Source organism: Scaptodrosophila lebanonensis, unplaced genomic scaffold, assembly GCF_003285725.1.
Source record: "Scaptodrosophila lebanonensis strain 11010-0011.00,11010-0021.00 unplaced genomic scaffold, SlebRS2 tig00000092-arrow-pilon, whole genome shotgun sequence".
Taxonomy (NCBI): Eukaryota; Metazoa; Arthropoda; class Insecta; order Diptera; family Drosophilidae; genus Scaptodrosophila; species Scaptodrosophila lebanonensis.
Window position 1 is genome coordinate 218,562 of NW_022060566.1, and position 13,758 is coordinate 232,319.

The 13,758-nt window shown below is 35.3% G+C and overlaps 2 protein-coding genes across 2 annotated transcripts in view; one reads left to right on the forward strand and one right to left on the reverse strand.

Moving 5' to 3' along the window:
- LOC115627217 (b(0,+)-type amino acid transporter 1) overlaps nucleotides 1-5,613 on the reverse strand; it is a 52,977-nt gene extending 47,364 nt beyond the window's left edge. Inside the window, exon 1 of the mRNA XM_030522837.1 lies at nucleotides 5,312-5,613. Coding sequence (XP_030378697.1) covers nucleotides 5,312-5,360 — 49 coding nt within the window. The 5' untranslated portion in view covers nucleotides 5,361-5,613. The remainder of the gene's footprint in view (nucleotides 1-5,311) is intronic.
- Nucleotides 5,614-11,096: 5,483 nt separating this feature from the next.
- Nucleotides 11,097-12,550, forward strand: LOC115627240 (protein Peter pan). Its single transcript, XM_030522863.1, has 3 exons — nucleotides 11,097-11,496; nucleotides 11,558-12,338; nucleotides 12,410-12,550. The coding sequence occupies exons 1-3, from the start codon at nucleotides 11,164-11,166 to the stop codon at nucleotides 12,520-12,522; spliced, it is 1,227 nt and encodes a 408-aa protein (XP_030378723.1). The 5' UTR covers nucleotides 11,097-11,163; the 3' UTR covers nucleotides 12,523-12,550.
- Nucleotides 12,551-13,758: the final 1,208 nt, after the last annotated feature.

Consider the following 13,758-nt stretch of genomic DNA (forward strand, 5'->3'; position numbering starts at 1 on the left):
TATCTCGATCCTTGGAGCTGTGATTTGACGCCGTTCGACTGTGTTTATTGTTGGGTGCTGTGAAGGAACGATGAAGTGCAAAGAATCCCCTAATGATTGAGGCCCTTAAAGCGAATATCGAGCAAGTCATCGGATCAGTCAGGCAGCCACATGAATAATATCATGTTCCATAGATGAAAGAATTCTTTGCAATAATATACTAAAAAAATAGATTGTTTTTTCATTTGCTTCATTTTTAAAAAGAGCACTTATGTATTTGGACCAACTTTTACAAGGAAATGCCATTAGATGAGTCACAATAAAAGGGGCCAATTGTAAGAGTTGGAAAATTGCACATAAAGAGATTGCAGTGTTGAATAGTAATTGAATCTAGATTCAAATAAGCGACTTATAGCGACTGCTGCCCAATAACTGTTCTACCACATTTGAAATGTATTTCGGTCATTTCTTTTATTTTTTATTTTGTGTAATAAAACAACAAGTTTTACTGTCAATACATGTTTCCCAACTATGATTTATATTAAATTATAATATTATAAAATAGAATTTAATAATATAGCGTTATAATTTCAACTGAAAAAATAAGAAAGTAAGCCACACATTTGGAATTAATGTTAGGCCCTCTAACAAAATTATCTTCTTTTATATAGAATTGCCTTGATTATTCCCGCACGTGTTGTAAACATGTTTGTTGACTTGTAACATTTGTTTGGACAACGCCTAAAAGTAGGCAACACATTTCTCAAAACAAACTGCCTCACAGAAAATAACAACAGCAACAAAAAAAAAACACGTTACTTCAAACTCCAGGGCCAAAAAGTAATCTGAAAACAAGCCAAGCAGACACATTGCCGCACACAAATATACTATAGATGTAATTTTTTTTTTCTGTTCGAGTACTCGTATATCTAAATGTATATTTGTATGTCGCTGTGTGGCGTGGGCGTGTGGCTGTGTGTGTGGGTAAATGGTTGATGAGAAAATTCCAAAAATAAGCGCCGCAAATATCCTTGAATATGATACCAGGGGCAACAATAACAAATACATACAAATACAAATATGTGCAAATATCTATAAAAACACCTTCTATGACTACAACAACATCAACAACAACAACAATTACAATGACAATGACAACAACAGCTACCCTTTAATGGCAGACAGAGGTAAGTAAAGTACAGTTCAGTTTATTTAGACGCGCGCGTTCCAAATGCTGATAACGGTAAATAAGGTCAGAGCTAACGATTGCGTAACAGGCATTAAATGGGCGTCAATAAATTTGTGGCTGACTGACTGGGTGGTTCGGTGGCTCAGTGGCTCAGTAGCAGTTCAATGTGGAAAGTCAAAAACCAAACTACCCAATGAGCTCAATAGCAAATAGAAATCAAAATAGCTTGCAGCTCAGCTGAGGCTGGAACGGAACGTTTGTTGGGGAGGGGGATGGAGAGAGGGGCGAGGCGGATTAAATGATTGCTCGATGGTTAACTAACTGTAAGAATCGAAAGCAGGAATACTGATGAAAAGAATAGTCAGCAATTACGACAACAACAAGCTTCTTGACTCATTCAATACAGTAGAAAACATTTTGAACAAGCCAACTGAAAAGACTTTGATTTTGAAATAAAAACTCATTCAATTCCACCTATTCCTTATTTTCGATCTTTATTAATAAAGGCCTGAGTAAAATTAGAATGAAACGTTGCTTAAAAAAACAGTACATTTTAAGTCTACTAATAAATTGAAATGGGAAGTGAGAGAGATTTTTCGACCTCGAATCTGATATTCCTTACTCCTGTTTATTTGAAATTGTAATCTAATTCTACAATTTTTGATTTATCATTATAAAAAGGTATTACCTTATGGCAAAAATATTCGTTGAATATTGTATATATGTATATAAAATAAATGTGCTTTTTTATTTATTTATTATTTACATTTGATGACCAATGTTGACGAATTAGTCTATGTTTTCATCCAAGTATGTTATACTACTCGTACATATGTATGTCTATAAAATCGAGTTGGCATCCCTATGCAGGCAGAAGAGATAGAGAGAGAGAGAGAGAGATAGCAGTGCAGTCAATCGTTTACGCCATTTATAGATGCAACGATCAATCATAATCCAACTTACATAAATACCCCTTGTTTTTGTTGAACTGATTTTTTTAAACTTCTCTAATAATAGCAATATAGACAAACTCTCTAGCACCAATCGATGAACATATATATATTTAAATAGTTGAAAAGTTTATAATACGAATTTTGATTATCGAACTCTCAGGCTTTGTATTCGCGATGTGCATAAAAATGAAATATGATTGAGTGAAGGACTAATCTCTTTCCGGTCTAGACCACAAATGGATACACATATCTAAAAGTTTGCGCTGTGTCTTGCGGTGAAGAAGAAAACCCCCTTTCTAAAATTCTAAAACACAGATGGTTTATTTTTTAATGAGCCCACAAGGAGCTCCCATGAACGTTTAGGAATAACGATGGTAGTACGTAGAAAAGGATAGCATGGGAACTATCATACGCTTTTACGATTTTCAATAAATAAAGCAGCTAAAAATCAGCTTAAAGCAGTCGAGTTATGGACAGTGATGTAATTCTTTAACAAACTATGTCGCATTATCGGCTTCTCAGTTTCAATAACAACTATTCCCAATCATTTAGATTACGGTATTATCTCTAATTACAATTATGAAATCAAAAAATAGCTTCACATATAAATGAATAATTTAATTCCATTTATCGAGCGACCACTGCTGCTGCCTAGTGTCTACATTCGAGGCTCATTTGGGATAAAACATGGCGCACTTTCACTAATTGGCGGGCAGTCGAACTGTCACACACACACACACACACACACACACACACACACAACATAACAGAGGAAGCAGAGATTTTTGCTACCAATTTTGGCGCCGGCTCTATTTTGTTTTTTCTTTTTTTTTGGCCCACAAGTCGAGCAAGCGGCCGCTTTTTGGTGGGTGTGTTCGACTAATGCTGCTGCTGTTGCATGCGTTTAGCCGGCTCTGTAAGTGTGTGTGTGAGTGTGTGTGTGAGGGTGTCATGGTGAGGGTGTGTGCGTGTGTGCACAACTTGAATGAACTTGTCGAAGAGTGAGAGAAAAACCGACAGCTCTCTCTCTCTCTCTCTCTCTCTCTCGGCAACAGCTGTTATTTCCACTCACTCAAGAAAACCAGCAGCAGCAATGCTTGGCAACAATTTACCGTTATTTTGCGGCACACGCATGCGCTCTGAGTTGAATGCCTTTAAGAGAGAGCGCACCGCATGAATCGGTGACTAGCTGGCTAGCTTTATCCAGGCACACGAAAGCAGCCAGTAAGCTGGCTAGCAAGCTGCCCGCCAGCCTGTCCGCCAATTAACCCAAAATATCTCACAAAAGGCCAGCTACTCTGCAACTGGCGAAGCTACCTCAACACAAAAAAAAAAAACAACACGTAAATGCATAATAAGACTAATAGAAAACTAATAACTACTTTGCCTTAATAATTAAACAAAACAAAAAATTCTTTAAAGCAATTATGAAAGAATTGAAGTGTTCACAACTCTTTCATACTACACCATACAGGTCTGACAATTACTTGCATTACACTTTCCCTACATAATATAATAATCATTTAGGTACCAGTAGCGGCCAGTGCAATAGAAAAGGCAACTAAGAATCGCAGACATCCTTAAATCCATTTTAACATCATCGCATTTCCTTCATCGAATTCTTAGTTTATTCTTATGATAAGTTCCAGCAGATCAGCAAAAGATATACATACATATTCTTAATCCAACACATCCTTTTAATCTTTTTAATCAAACATCTTTCAATCACAAACCATAGAAGTAAATCACCTATCCTTTAAGTGCCTCTAAGGACAATTTTAGAAAATTTGCTTAATGTTTCTCAAGGTGTCAAATAAATTGTAGAATGTACCCACACCCACTGTTTGTATCTCTGTAAATATCTACTTAGTATGCTTCATTAGATTATAGTTGAGATAGAGCCTAGCTTATCTGCAATTTGAATTACTTTTAAGCCACAAATAAATAAAAACCCCATGAACAACATTTATAAATATTTTAAAGCTACTCTAAATAGTGAAGACTCACAGTGGGTTTTTGAATAAAACAGCAACAGCAAATGAAATTTTAGAAATAAATTTAAATATTTCTGAAGCAATCATAAAATTATTGAAAAAAAAAAAAATAATAAATCAATGCAACCAATTAATATAGTTTTTAAAATTAATATTTTAGAATAACTTTTTAAGCTAACTTTTCAACTTAATTTGAAGTATAAAACAATAGTAGAACAATATATAGAAATATAGAGAACAATAGTAGAAGTAGAAAACAAAAGTTAAAGATTAGTTATTCAGTAAAAAAAAAAAAAACAATTAACAGTTTTGCGATGCTGGCAGGAAAGTATTTATATATATATATATATATATATATATATATGTATGTATGTTTCTTCAAGAGTTAACTTAACTTGGTTTTAAAACGAACTTTTACTTCTTTTTTGAAAATTTGCGGAGATTTAAATATTTTTGAAAACTATTCACATAGATTTCCTTTATGTTTGTGTTATTATTTTATTATTTTCGTTGCTTACATGCGATTGAGTGTAAGTTTTTGAATGCAGATGTCGAAATACCGTTGCTAAATGTGCTTTATTCCACCCCCAATGCAGCTTATAAGGTTAAGCATAACACACCACACATTACGCATACGCACTGTGGGCGTTTTGGCACAGACGTTGCCCATTGATTTAAAGACGCTGACGCTGACGCCGACGCCGATGCCGACGTTGCTGCTGCTGTTGCTGACGTTGCCGCTTTCGTCACATGCTGCACAAGATTCACTTTGAAAGCGCGCCGTATTTGATTTGCCACTTAGCAGGGGGACCGCAACAAGCAACAACAACAGCATCAAGAACGCGAAAAACAAGCACGAGAATTTAAAAAAAAAAAAACACACACACAAACACACACACTTCAAAACGCCAGTCAGCAAATACTATTATTTCGTTCAACAATTTTGCGTGTGACAAAGCGAAGGCTCAGCAATACAGATATACATGGTAATTGGGAAAGAAAAAAAAAACGAGGAAAAAAATTGGCAAACACCAGAAAAAAAAGCCCACTCTGTTTATAATTGTAACGATATCTAATTATGTATGTATGTAGTATAAATACATACATACAAGTATATGTATGTATAGTGTTTGTTTGTTAAGTGTTTGGAGATGTTTACAGATTTCACAATTTGCTGTCTCTGCTGTCGCACTCACCATTGGCATGAATATGAATTGTGTTGTTTGGTAGGACATGCTGATACATGACTTGTTACAGTGCACCAATGTCGTCACTTTCATGTCACTTTAAACACTACAAGAGAATGAAAGCGGCCGCGTCTGGCTCTCAGTATTTATAAGGTGCCGGAATTCGATGTCGTCTCTGCCGCTGTCGCTGCTGTTAGGTGGTTGGTTTGCTGCTCTGCCTCTGCGTCTTCCCTTACACTGAGCAAAATTTCCCAGTTTTTTGTTTCTTTTTCACTTCTGCCTGTGCTTGGCTGCCGCCTCCTTGACGAGCTTTACGCTTTTCGCTTTTCGCTCTTCGCCCTTTGCCACTGAGAGCGCAACAGAAAATTGAGAGCAAACGCGTGTGGGTGTGTGTGTGTGTGCGAGTGTGTGTTTGGGGGCGACGCGTCGTGGGTCACGTCTGGCGCGTGACGTAGGTCGCACTGGCTGGAGAGCTTTCTCTAATCTACTCAATTTTCTCGTCCCAAGCACTCGATGATCGACTTTAGCCCAAAACTCTGCAATTTGATTTTGAAACGATGACGCCGCACTGTTAACAAACGGGTAGCTCGTAACGAACTGAATCGCAATCAGTGCACTCGACCAGCGAGACGTCGCTCGCCAAAGCAGTTCTAGATGGCAACAACAACGAAATGCAAGCATATGATATGCACTTGCCGCCGCCATCGAACGCACCCACACAGCTCTGTACACACACATACTTGTATGTATGTATGTATGCATGTACTCGTAAGTACGTGTATGCATGTACAGTCCATATCGGCTAAGCTGCCATTCGCTGCGATCCTCAATACCGATTGCATCATACTAGAAATCGAATAAAATTGAAATGTCAGCTTTGCTCAAAAAGTTGGCAAAAAAAACAAAATTCTAACTAAATTAAATTAAGCTGAATTAAATTAGAAATTAACATGTAATGATTAATAACTTAAAAGTAATCTTGTACTTGTAACGCTAGGATAAGTTAACAAAATAAAAATAAATAAGACGAAATAAATGTTTTGATCTCGAAAAAGTTGAAGTTTGCAACGCATTCGAATTCAAATTCAAATTCAGGCCCGAAGCGATGAGAAAAACTTTATTTTATTTATTTAATTATTTTGCTTTTTTGCCTAAAGCTGGCTTAATATAAAAAACCAGAGCTTAGAGTTATGAGATATCATCTGAGATATGAATAGGTACATATGTGTTTATGTTAAAAATAAAATTAATAATATGAAAATAACCTAATAATAATAAGCTCGATATAATTAAATTTGTAATGACTAGCGTAATAATAAAAGCAACCCGATACTTGTAACGCTAGTATAAGATTTGTAAATAAATAAATAAGTAAATAAGTAAATCTATAAATAAATAGATAAATAAATAAGTAAATAAATAAATAAGTAAATCTTTAAATAAACGGATAAATAAATAAATAATTAAATCAATAAATAAATAAATAAATGTATAAATAAATAATTAAATAAATAATTAAATTAATTAATTAATTAATAATATAAATAAATAAGTAAATCTATAAATAAATAAGTCAATAATTATATCAATAAATAAATAAATAAAAAAGTAAAAAAATAATTAAATAAATTAATTAATTAATAAAAAATAAATAAATAAGTAAATAAATAAAAAGTAAATAATAATAATTAAATCATATATAAAAAAATAAATGGATAAATAATTAAGTACATAAATAATTAAATAATCAAACAAATAAATTAATTAATAAAAAAATAAATAAATAAACAAAAAAAAACAAATTAAGAAATAAACAAATAAATATTTCAATAAATATAATAAATGTAGCCTAAAACTATTATTACAAATTTAAGGAAAAAATAGCAAAAAAAAACCTTAAATGTAATGGAAAAATTTTAACTAAGCTGGTACTTGAAGGACAACTAGTCAAGAAATTAGTTAATCTATTGTATTAATATTTGATTCTTCGTGCAGTCGTTTTATTGTATAATAAAAAGCTCTATTAATAATTATTTTTTATATTTTATTTTGGGTAAACGACACTTTATCTTTATAGTTATGAAGTCGATTAAATGCAATTTTCATTTGCATATGCACATAAATCATAAGAGAAGTAATCAATAAAAGTTTTTAATATACACTGGGGTCTGGCATAGCTCAACGATCTAACAGGAGTCCCATAATTTATTTAACTGTCGACATATGTAGGAGTACAATATACATATAAAAATTATGAAAATAATCTTTACAGCTAGGAAAGCCTAAGTAGGAAAAAAAATCGAATCCAATTACAATAATCATCACCTAAAGCATGGTTTAAAAATTAGTTAGTGTAGAAAAAAAATCTGTAAGCAAAATCTCAAACGTTCATGTTATGACCAAATCTGCAGCATAAAATTAAAATTAATAAATAAATAAATATACACTCAATCAGTGGTTAAACTGCGAAGGTTTGGAAGGGTCTTAGGAAGATGTCTGGTACTCCTCCCCTTCAATGCAGCTTCTGAAAAGTTGGGACAGAAACAAATAATGTGATCTAAGCTCTCCCCGCCTCTTCTCCATCTTTGGGGCATCCTTCTTCACAGAGTTTTGTCATAGATCTTCGGATGTCGAAGCTGAGATAATGAGGAAGAAAACAGAGGAGTATTAAATAATATTCTTCACACACATTTGTGTTATTGCAGGCACCTTGTCAGAGATCTTCGGTAGTGGAAGCTGATTCCGGATCTATATACCTGTGTTAGAGTGAAGTGCCTTAAGCGCCGCTTGGCTGGCAGAGTGTATGTATGGTTGGATGGTTGGAGGCTGTCGTCGAGCTCATCCCTTTATACACTACAGTGAGCTGGGAGACGAAAAGAGAGTCTTATCCCCAGTTCCTTGGAGTAGATTCCTCCAACTTCCCATTCGCGCTTGCAGCCAACTGTGAATACGTTGAAGGCCTAAGCTGGTAACATAACTGGTGAGAAAACTAAATCATTTCCCAAAATTTTATTAATTCCAAATCTCTTCTTCTTCTTCGCATATGTATCCATATAGATAAGAACGTACAAAACAACAGGGAAACAAAAAGAGAATCGCTGACCAATAAGCTCCTCCACTAGGATCTGCATTTGTTTGAGAATCCTTTTATATTGTTGTAAATGAAATGATTGTGCAGAGTTTTTTAAAGCATTCAAGCACTGGGCGAGAATAGTCTTATTTATAGGTATAATCGTTCTGAATCTGATAGATGCAGAACCCCATTCAAAGCCAATACACACTGTATTTATGCATATACATGCAGGTATATATGTACATATATGCACATACGGAACGATCGAGACGTGCCACAAAATGTAAGCAAACAGAGTGTGTGTTCAATTTCAAAGATATACAGACATGCATATACTAGTAGTACGAGTATATATCTTTGAATGCGATACGAACATTCCAGCCAGTTAATCTGATTACTGGTTTATGTTAACGACCTTCGTCAGACGATGGTCTTTAGTCGTATTCACGAGCAACTATTTATCTATATAAATATTCACGAAAATATATAGTCAATTAAACGGCAATTATATGACTTGTAAGTACTCGTAGATGTCTTCAAAAGGATTGCTTATAATATTTAAAATTGAAATTATTGCAAACGATAGATATGTACTTATAGAAAATGAGAGATGTGCGATCTATTTGCTATTTCCGTTTCTTCTTTGAAAACTGCATGCATGATAATGCCAGAAGATTGAATTTTTCAAATATTTTTATATCACTTTTTTTTAAAGAATAGAAAATGAACTTTGAATAGTTCTTTAGGTTGGCCTTCTTTTACCTTCTTACCATTTCTTTGAGAGCAGCTGAAGTTGAGAAGTCGAGAGATTTACCAGAGATGTACAATCTATGATATAAACATGATAATAAACATTAAATTAATAATAAAATAAAATAAAATATTGAATTGCATTATTTAATTATTTTCTAATCAATTACTAAGCATAGCTTTACGGCTTAGGCTTTCCGAAGAAATTAAAAAAAAAACAGAAGCCTGGAGGAGCGTTTTTTCCTGAACACAAACATTAAAAAATCGGACTGTAGAATAGCTATATCTCTCTAATAAGTACTTGTATATAGTGCCTGCTTATAATAATTCCTGATACAACTTCCCACCAACTTCCAACCACCATCCATCTTCTATACAATGTACTTATAGGCAACGGCCAGATTTAAAATTGCTGACTAAAATGCGCATAGATATCGGTCATATATACTATATAGCTTGTTGTGTATATGAAAGCAATAACTTGTTAAATAACCAAAAAAAAAAAAAAAAAACTGATCATTTTAGAATGGCGTAAAATCGACTTTGATTGATTTAGCGCTGGGAGTAAATAATGCCAATTAGTGTGGGGCTCAATAGGCTAGACAAGTGACAAAAGCCTGACTCAGCAGCAACAACAACAACAACAACAACAATAGTGCAGCGTATTATAAAACCCAAACAGAAATGTGAAGCGTCAGCGAAAATGATTTGCGGCCAAATGAACACCCCCACACATGTATGTGTGTATGTATGTACATCTAAACAGATATATGCATATATGTATGTATGTATGTATATGTACACATGATTTATATAAAAACTGCAAAAACAACAAACAAAATGAAATGATCGTCGCAGGGCATTTTTCAATTATCTCAGATATGGAAGTCAATAAGAGTAAGAGTAAGATGAGCTTTTCAGTGGCTTTCAATGGAACCGGAATAAACCAGAACCGATGCTATACATTCTCAATTAACTCTAGAGACTCTACCATATACGTATTTACAGAACCAGAACGAATACGACAGGGATTTGAGCTGTGACCTGAATCATCTTCCTATTTTATTATTTCATTCATTTTTATATTATTTTTAAAAAGTGTATTTGAAACATTATCCCCCCATTTATTTATTTATAAATCTAAATTGTTAGTGTTATTTCATATTTTTAGAGGCTATTTAATGTTGAGTTACATCAAAAATATCAAGAAAATCCCACGACAATACTAGATTGGTCTGAATTATTTTATTTCAATTATTACAATATATACAGTAGATGTTAATTAAGTGCTATTGATTTTTATTTGGGGGAAAAGGGCTAATATTTTCTCCCCAGAAGATATATTAAAAGAAATACTGTTCTCAAAATAAACAAAATACTTAAGATCGCTGAGCAATGTCACCAAAACTAAAGCAGCTTATAATTATGCAGATTATTTATACATCATGTACATACTTGTATGTATATAGCATATAATCTGCATTAAAATTCAAAAAAAAAAAAAAAATTCGCAATTTTACATTACATCCAAATCGAAAGCAACTTTATTTCAAAAAAAAAATATTTTAAATCAATATGTTGCCTTAAATAAGTAAACAGACTGATTTGTGTTCAGAAAAAGTAATTCATTATCCCTACCACATTGAGATAATGAGGAAGAAAACAGAGATGAAGAAGTTTAATTTTATCGTTCAAGTCGCTAGAATTAAATAATATTAAATGTTTACAAATTTGTAGGGTTTTAAAAATGTTTTAAATCATTAAATAACATAGATATTAACTCATTTGGGCAAATTGTTAAGCACAATCGTGATTCATATGTTTCTGTGACAATTTCAAAATATACTTTGCGCGCCTAACTGTCCCTTTGTTGTTGCCGCTTCTCAACACTGGCCTTTGTTCATTTTTCCACCACATGGCAGCACTAACGCCTGTTGCGCGCAGTGGCAACCTCAGCATTTCCATGCCGAAAAACTCGTGGCGGAGGGGCTGAGTTTTGTTTGAATCCAGCGAACATAACTAAAACAGATTGTCAACCATGGGTGGTCTCAGGAAGAAAAAGCATCCAAAGTCACGCACAGCCGCTTTCAAGGCCAGCGAGCCGAGCGAAATCGCCGAAGCACCACACACATTCGTCATACATCGCGGCCTCTCCTGTCCGTACATAACAGACCTGACCATCGACTTCCGTCGCGTCATGGAGCCGTTCACGGCGATAAGTCTGCGGGAGAAGAAGATGAATCGCATCAAGGACTTTGTGAGCTTGAGCAGCTTCTTCCATGTCTCCCACATGGGCATCTTCAACAAAGCATCCACACAGCTTTCCTTCAAAGTTTTGCGCCTGCCGCGTGGTCCGTCGCTGACATTCAAAGTGAGTTCTTTCTGCAGTCAGACCTTTCCGAGTATTTTGTTTATCAATATTCCAACTGCAGGTCCATCAGTTTACGCTTGCACGTGACGTCATTTCGCTGAGCAAACATCAATTCATCGACGATGATCACTTCAAGCATGCGCCGCTGGTTGTGATGAACAATTTTACGGGGGAAGGCAAGCACTTGAAGCTAATGGCCACCACGTTCCAGAACATGTTCCCATCCATCAATCTGGCGCAGGTTAACATTGGCACGATACGCCGTTGCGTGATGTTTTCGTACAATCCGGACACAAAGCTTGTCGAGATGCGACACTATTCGGTGCAGGCCGTGCCCGTTGGATTGAAGCGTTCCGTACAAAAAATCATTAAGGGCCGTGTGCCCAACTTGAATCAGTGCGAGGAACTGGCCGAGTTTGTGACCAGAGATGGTTATGCCTCGGAATCCGAGGCCGAAGACGATGAGCAATCGCATGTATTGCTGGCACAGACGCTCAAGGGTCGCGGCAATTTGGAGGGCAGCAAGAGCTCCGTGAAATTGCACGAGATCGGGCCACGCCTCACCATGCAGCTAATAAAGATCGAGGAGGGCCTGCTGACGGGTGAGGTGCTCTATCACGATCACATCACGAAGACAGAGGAGGAAAAGGAGGAGCTGCGCAAACTAATTGAGAAGAAACGCAAACTGAAGGAGCAACGCAAAAAGGAACAGACAGAGAATCGTGCACGAAATCTTAAACAAAAAACCAAAATGGCCAAACGTGAAGCCAACGATAATGCCAGTGAAGATGAGGACGACGCCGCCTACTACGAAGAGGAGGTGGGCGAGAAGCCCGACGAGGGTAAGTTCTGCCGAAATCACAGCTCCCTCTGTGTGTACCCCAATAACCCCCTATACATCTAATCTTTGCAGAACTCTTCAAAAACGAAAAGAAATCGTCGTCACGCAAGCGCCCGAAATTGCCAGGCGCCATGAAATATAATAAAAACAATAAGAAGCCCAAGAAAGAGACAAAAGCTAAATAAAACTTAGAGTAAACCTTTTTTTCCCCCCAAAAAATTTTAATTGGTTTTCTATTAAAGCCGTGTGCGGATCAGTTCTAGTTGAAACTTATGTGTCTAGGAAGCCATATCTATTAAAAGAAAATGTTGTTACTTTGTTGCCTAGCTGACAATATTTGTCAGTAATATTGAAGGATGTTTGAAGAAAGTACCTGGAGTCGAGTGCTACTCTATATTTCTTAGCAGCACATCACTCTTTGGAGTCGAAATTATAATAATACTAGCGTCCCGTCCCTGTTTCGCACGGGTATTTTACAAAAATTCAAAAATTATAGATTTTGTAACTCACACACATGCATCCTTCTTTTAGCTAAGAGTTACTAAAAAAAGGAAAATATTAACATACAAGTACTAGCTTGGATATTATTACTTTAATGCCTTTTTTGTTATTTTTTTTCGATTTTTTGTTTTCTTTGATAAGTCAGAGCTTCTCTGTAAACGATATTTGAAGTTGTTTTATTTTGTGGCAGTAAAATAAATTGATTTTCAGGAGCTCTGACCCGTGATAGGCCTAGAGTAAAACACTCCTCTTTTAGGTCGATCCTTACTAATTCGAAGATTTGACCTTGGGAATTGTTAACAGTTAACGCGAAAGGTGTTTTTAAATGGGATTGACAGATCAGTTGGGATCATTGGTATCCTCGGTTGACGATTTGACTAAATTGTCCTGCAATCCCTGATAAGCAGCCCCGTTCCTTTGCACATGCTCAGAGGGCTTTAATTTCTTAAAAGCATGATTGGAATTCCGATTTTTAACTTTAATTCATGTGGCGGCAGTCCAGAAGGGTTTAGCGAATTTAATTGAATTCAAATTCCTGTGGGTAGTGGACTGTCTCTTCAATATTAGTCACGGTGTCGATCGACTTGCAATTTTTTATTTGGCTGGGGACTTTTGAATAATATTGCCTTAATATTTAAAGTGGCATAATGTTTCGAGGATGATTCTGAACTAACAGGATGCTGTTGAGGAATTTTTTAGGTACTGTTTGTAGACCTTGGGTTACATTACTGGTCTTATACTTTGCAAATATATTATATCCTATGTTAACCGGGAATAGTGTAGCTTCCCAACATTGAATGAATCCAGTAGTTTCGGAGCCTATTCAATTCAAATAAACATTCAAATCTTTCCTCTTTATAATATAGAAAAAAAATGTTATAATTCGTTTGAATATATACTCAATTATTCAGTCAGAGAAA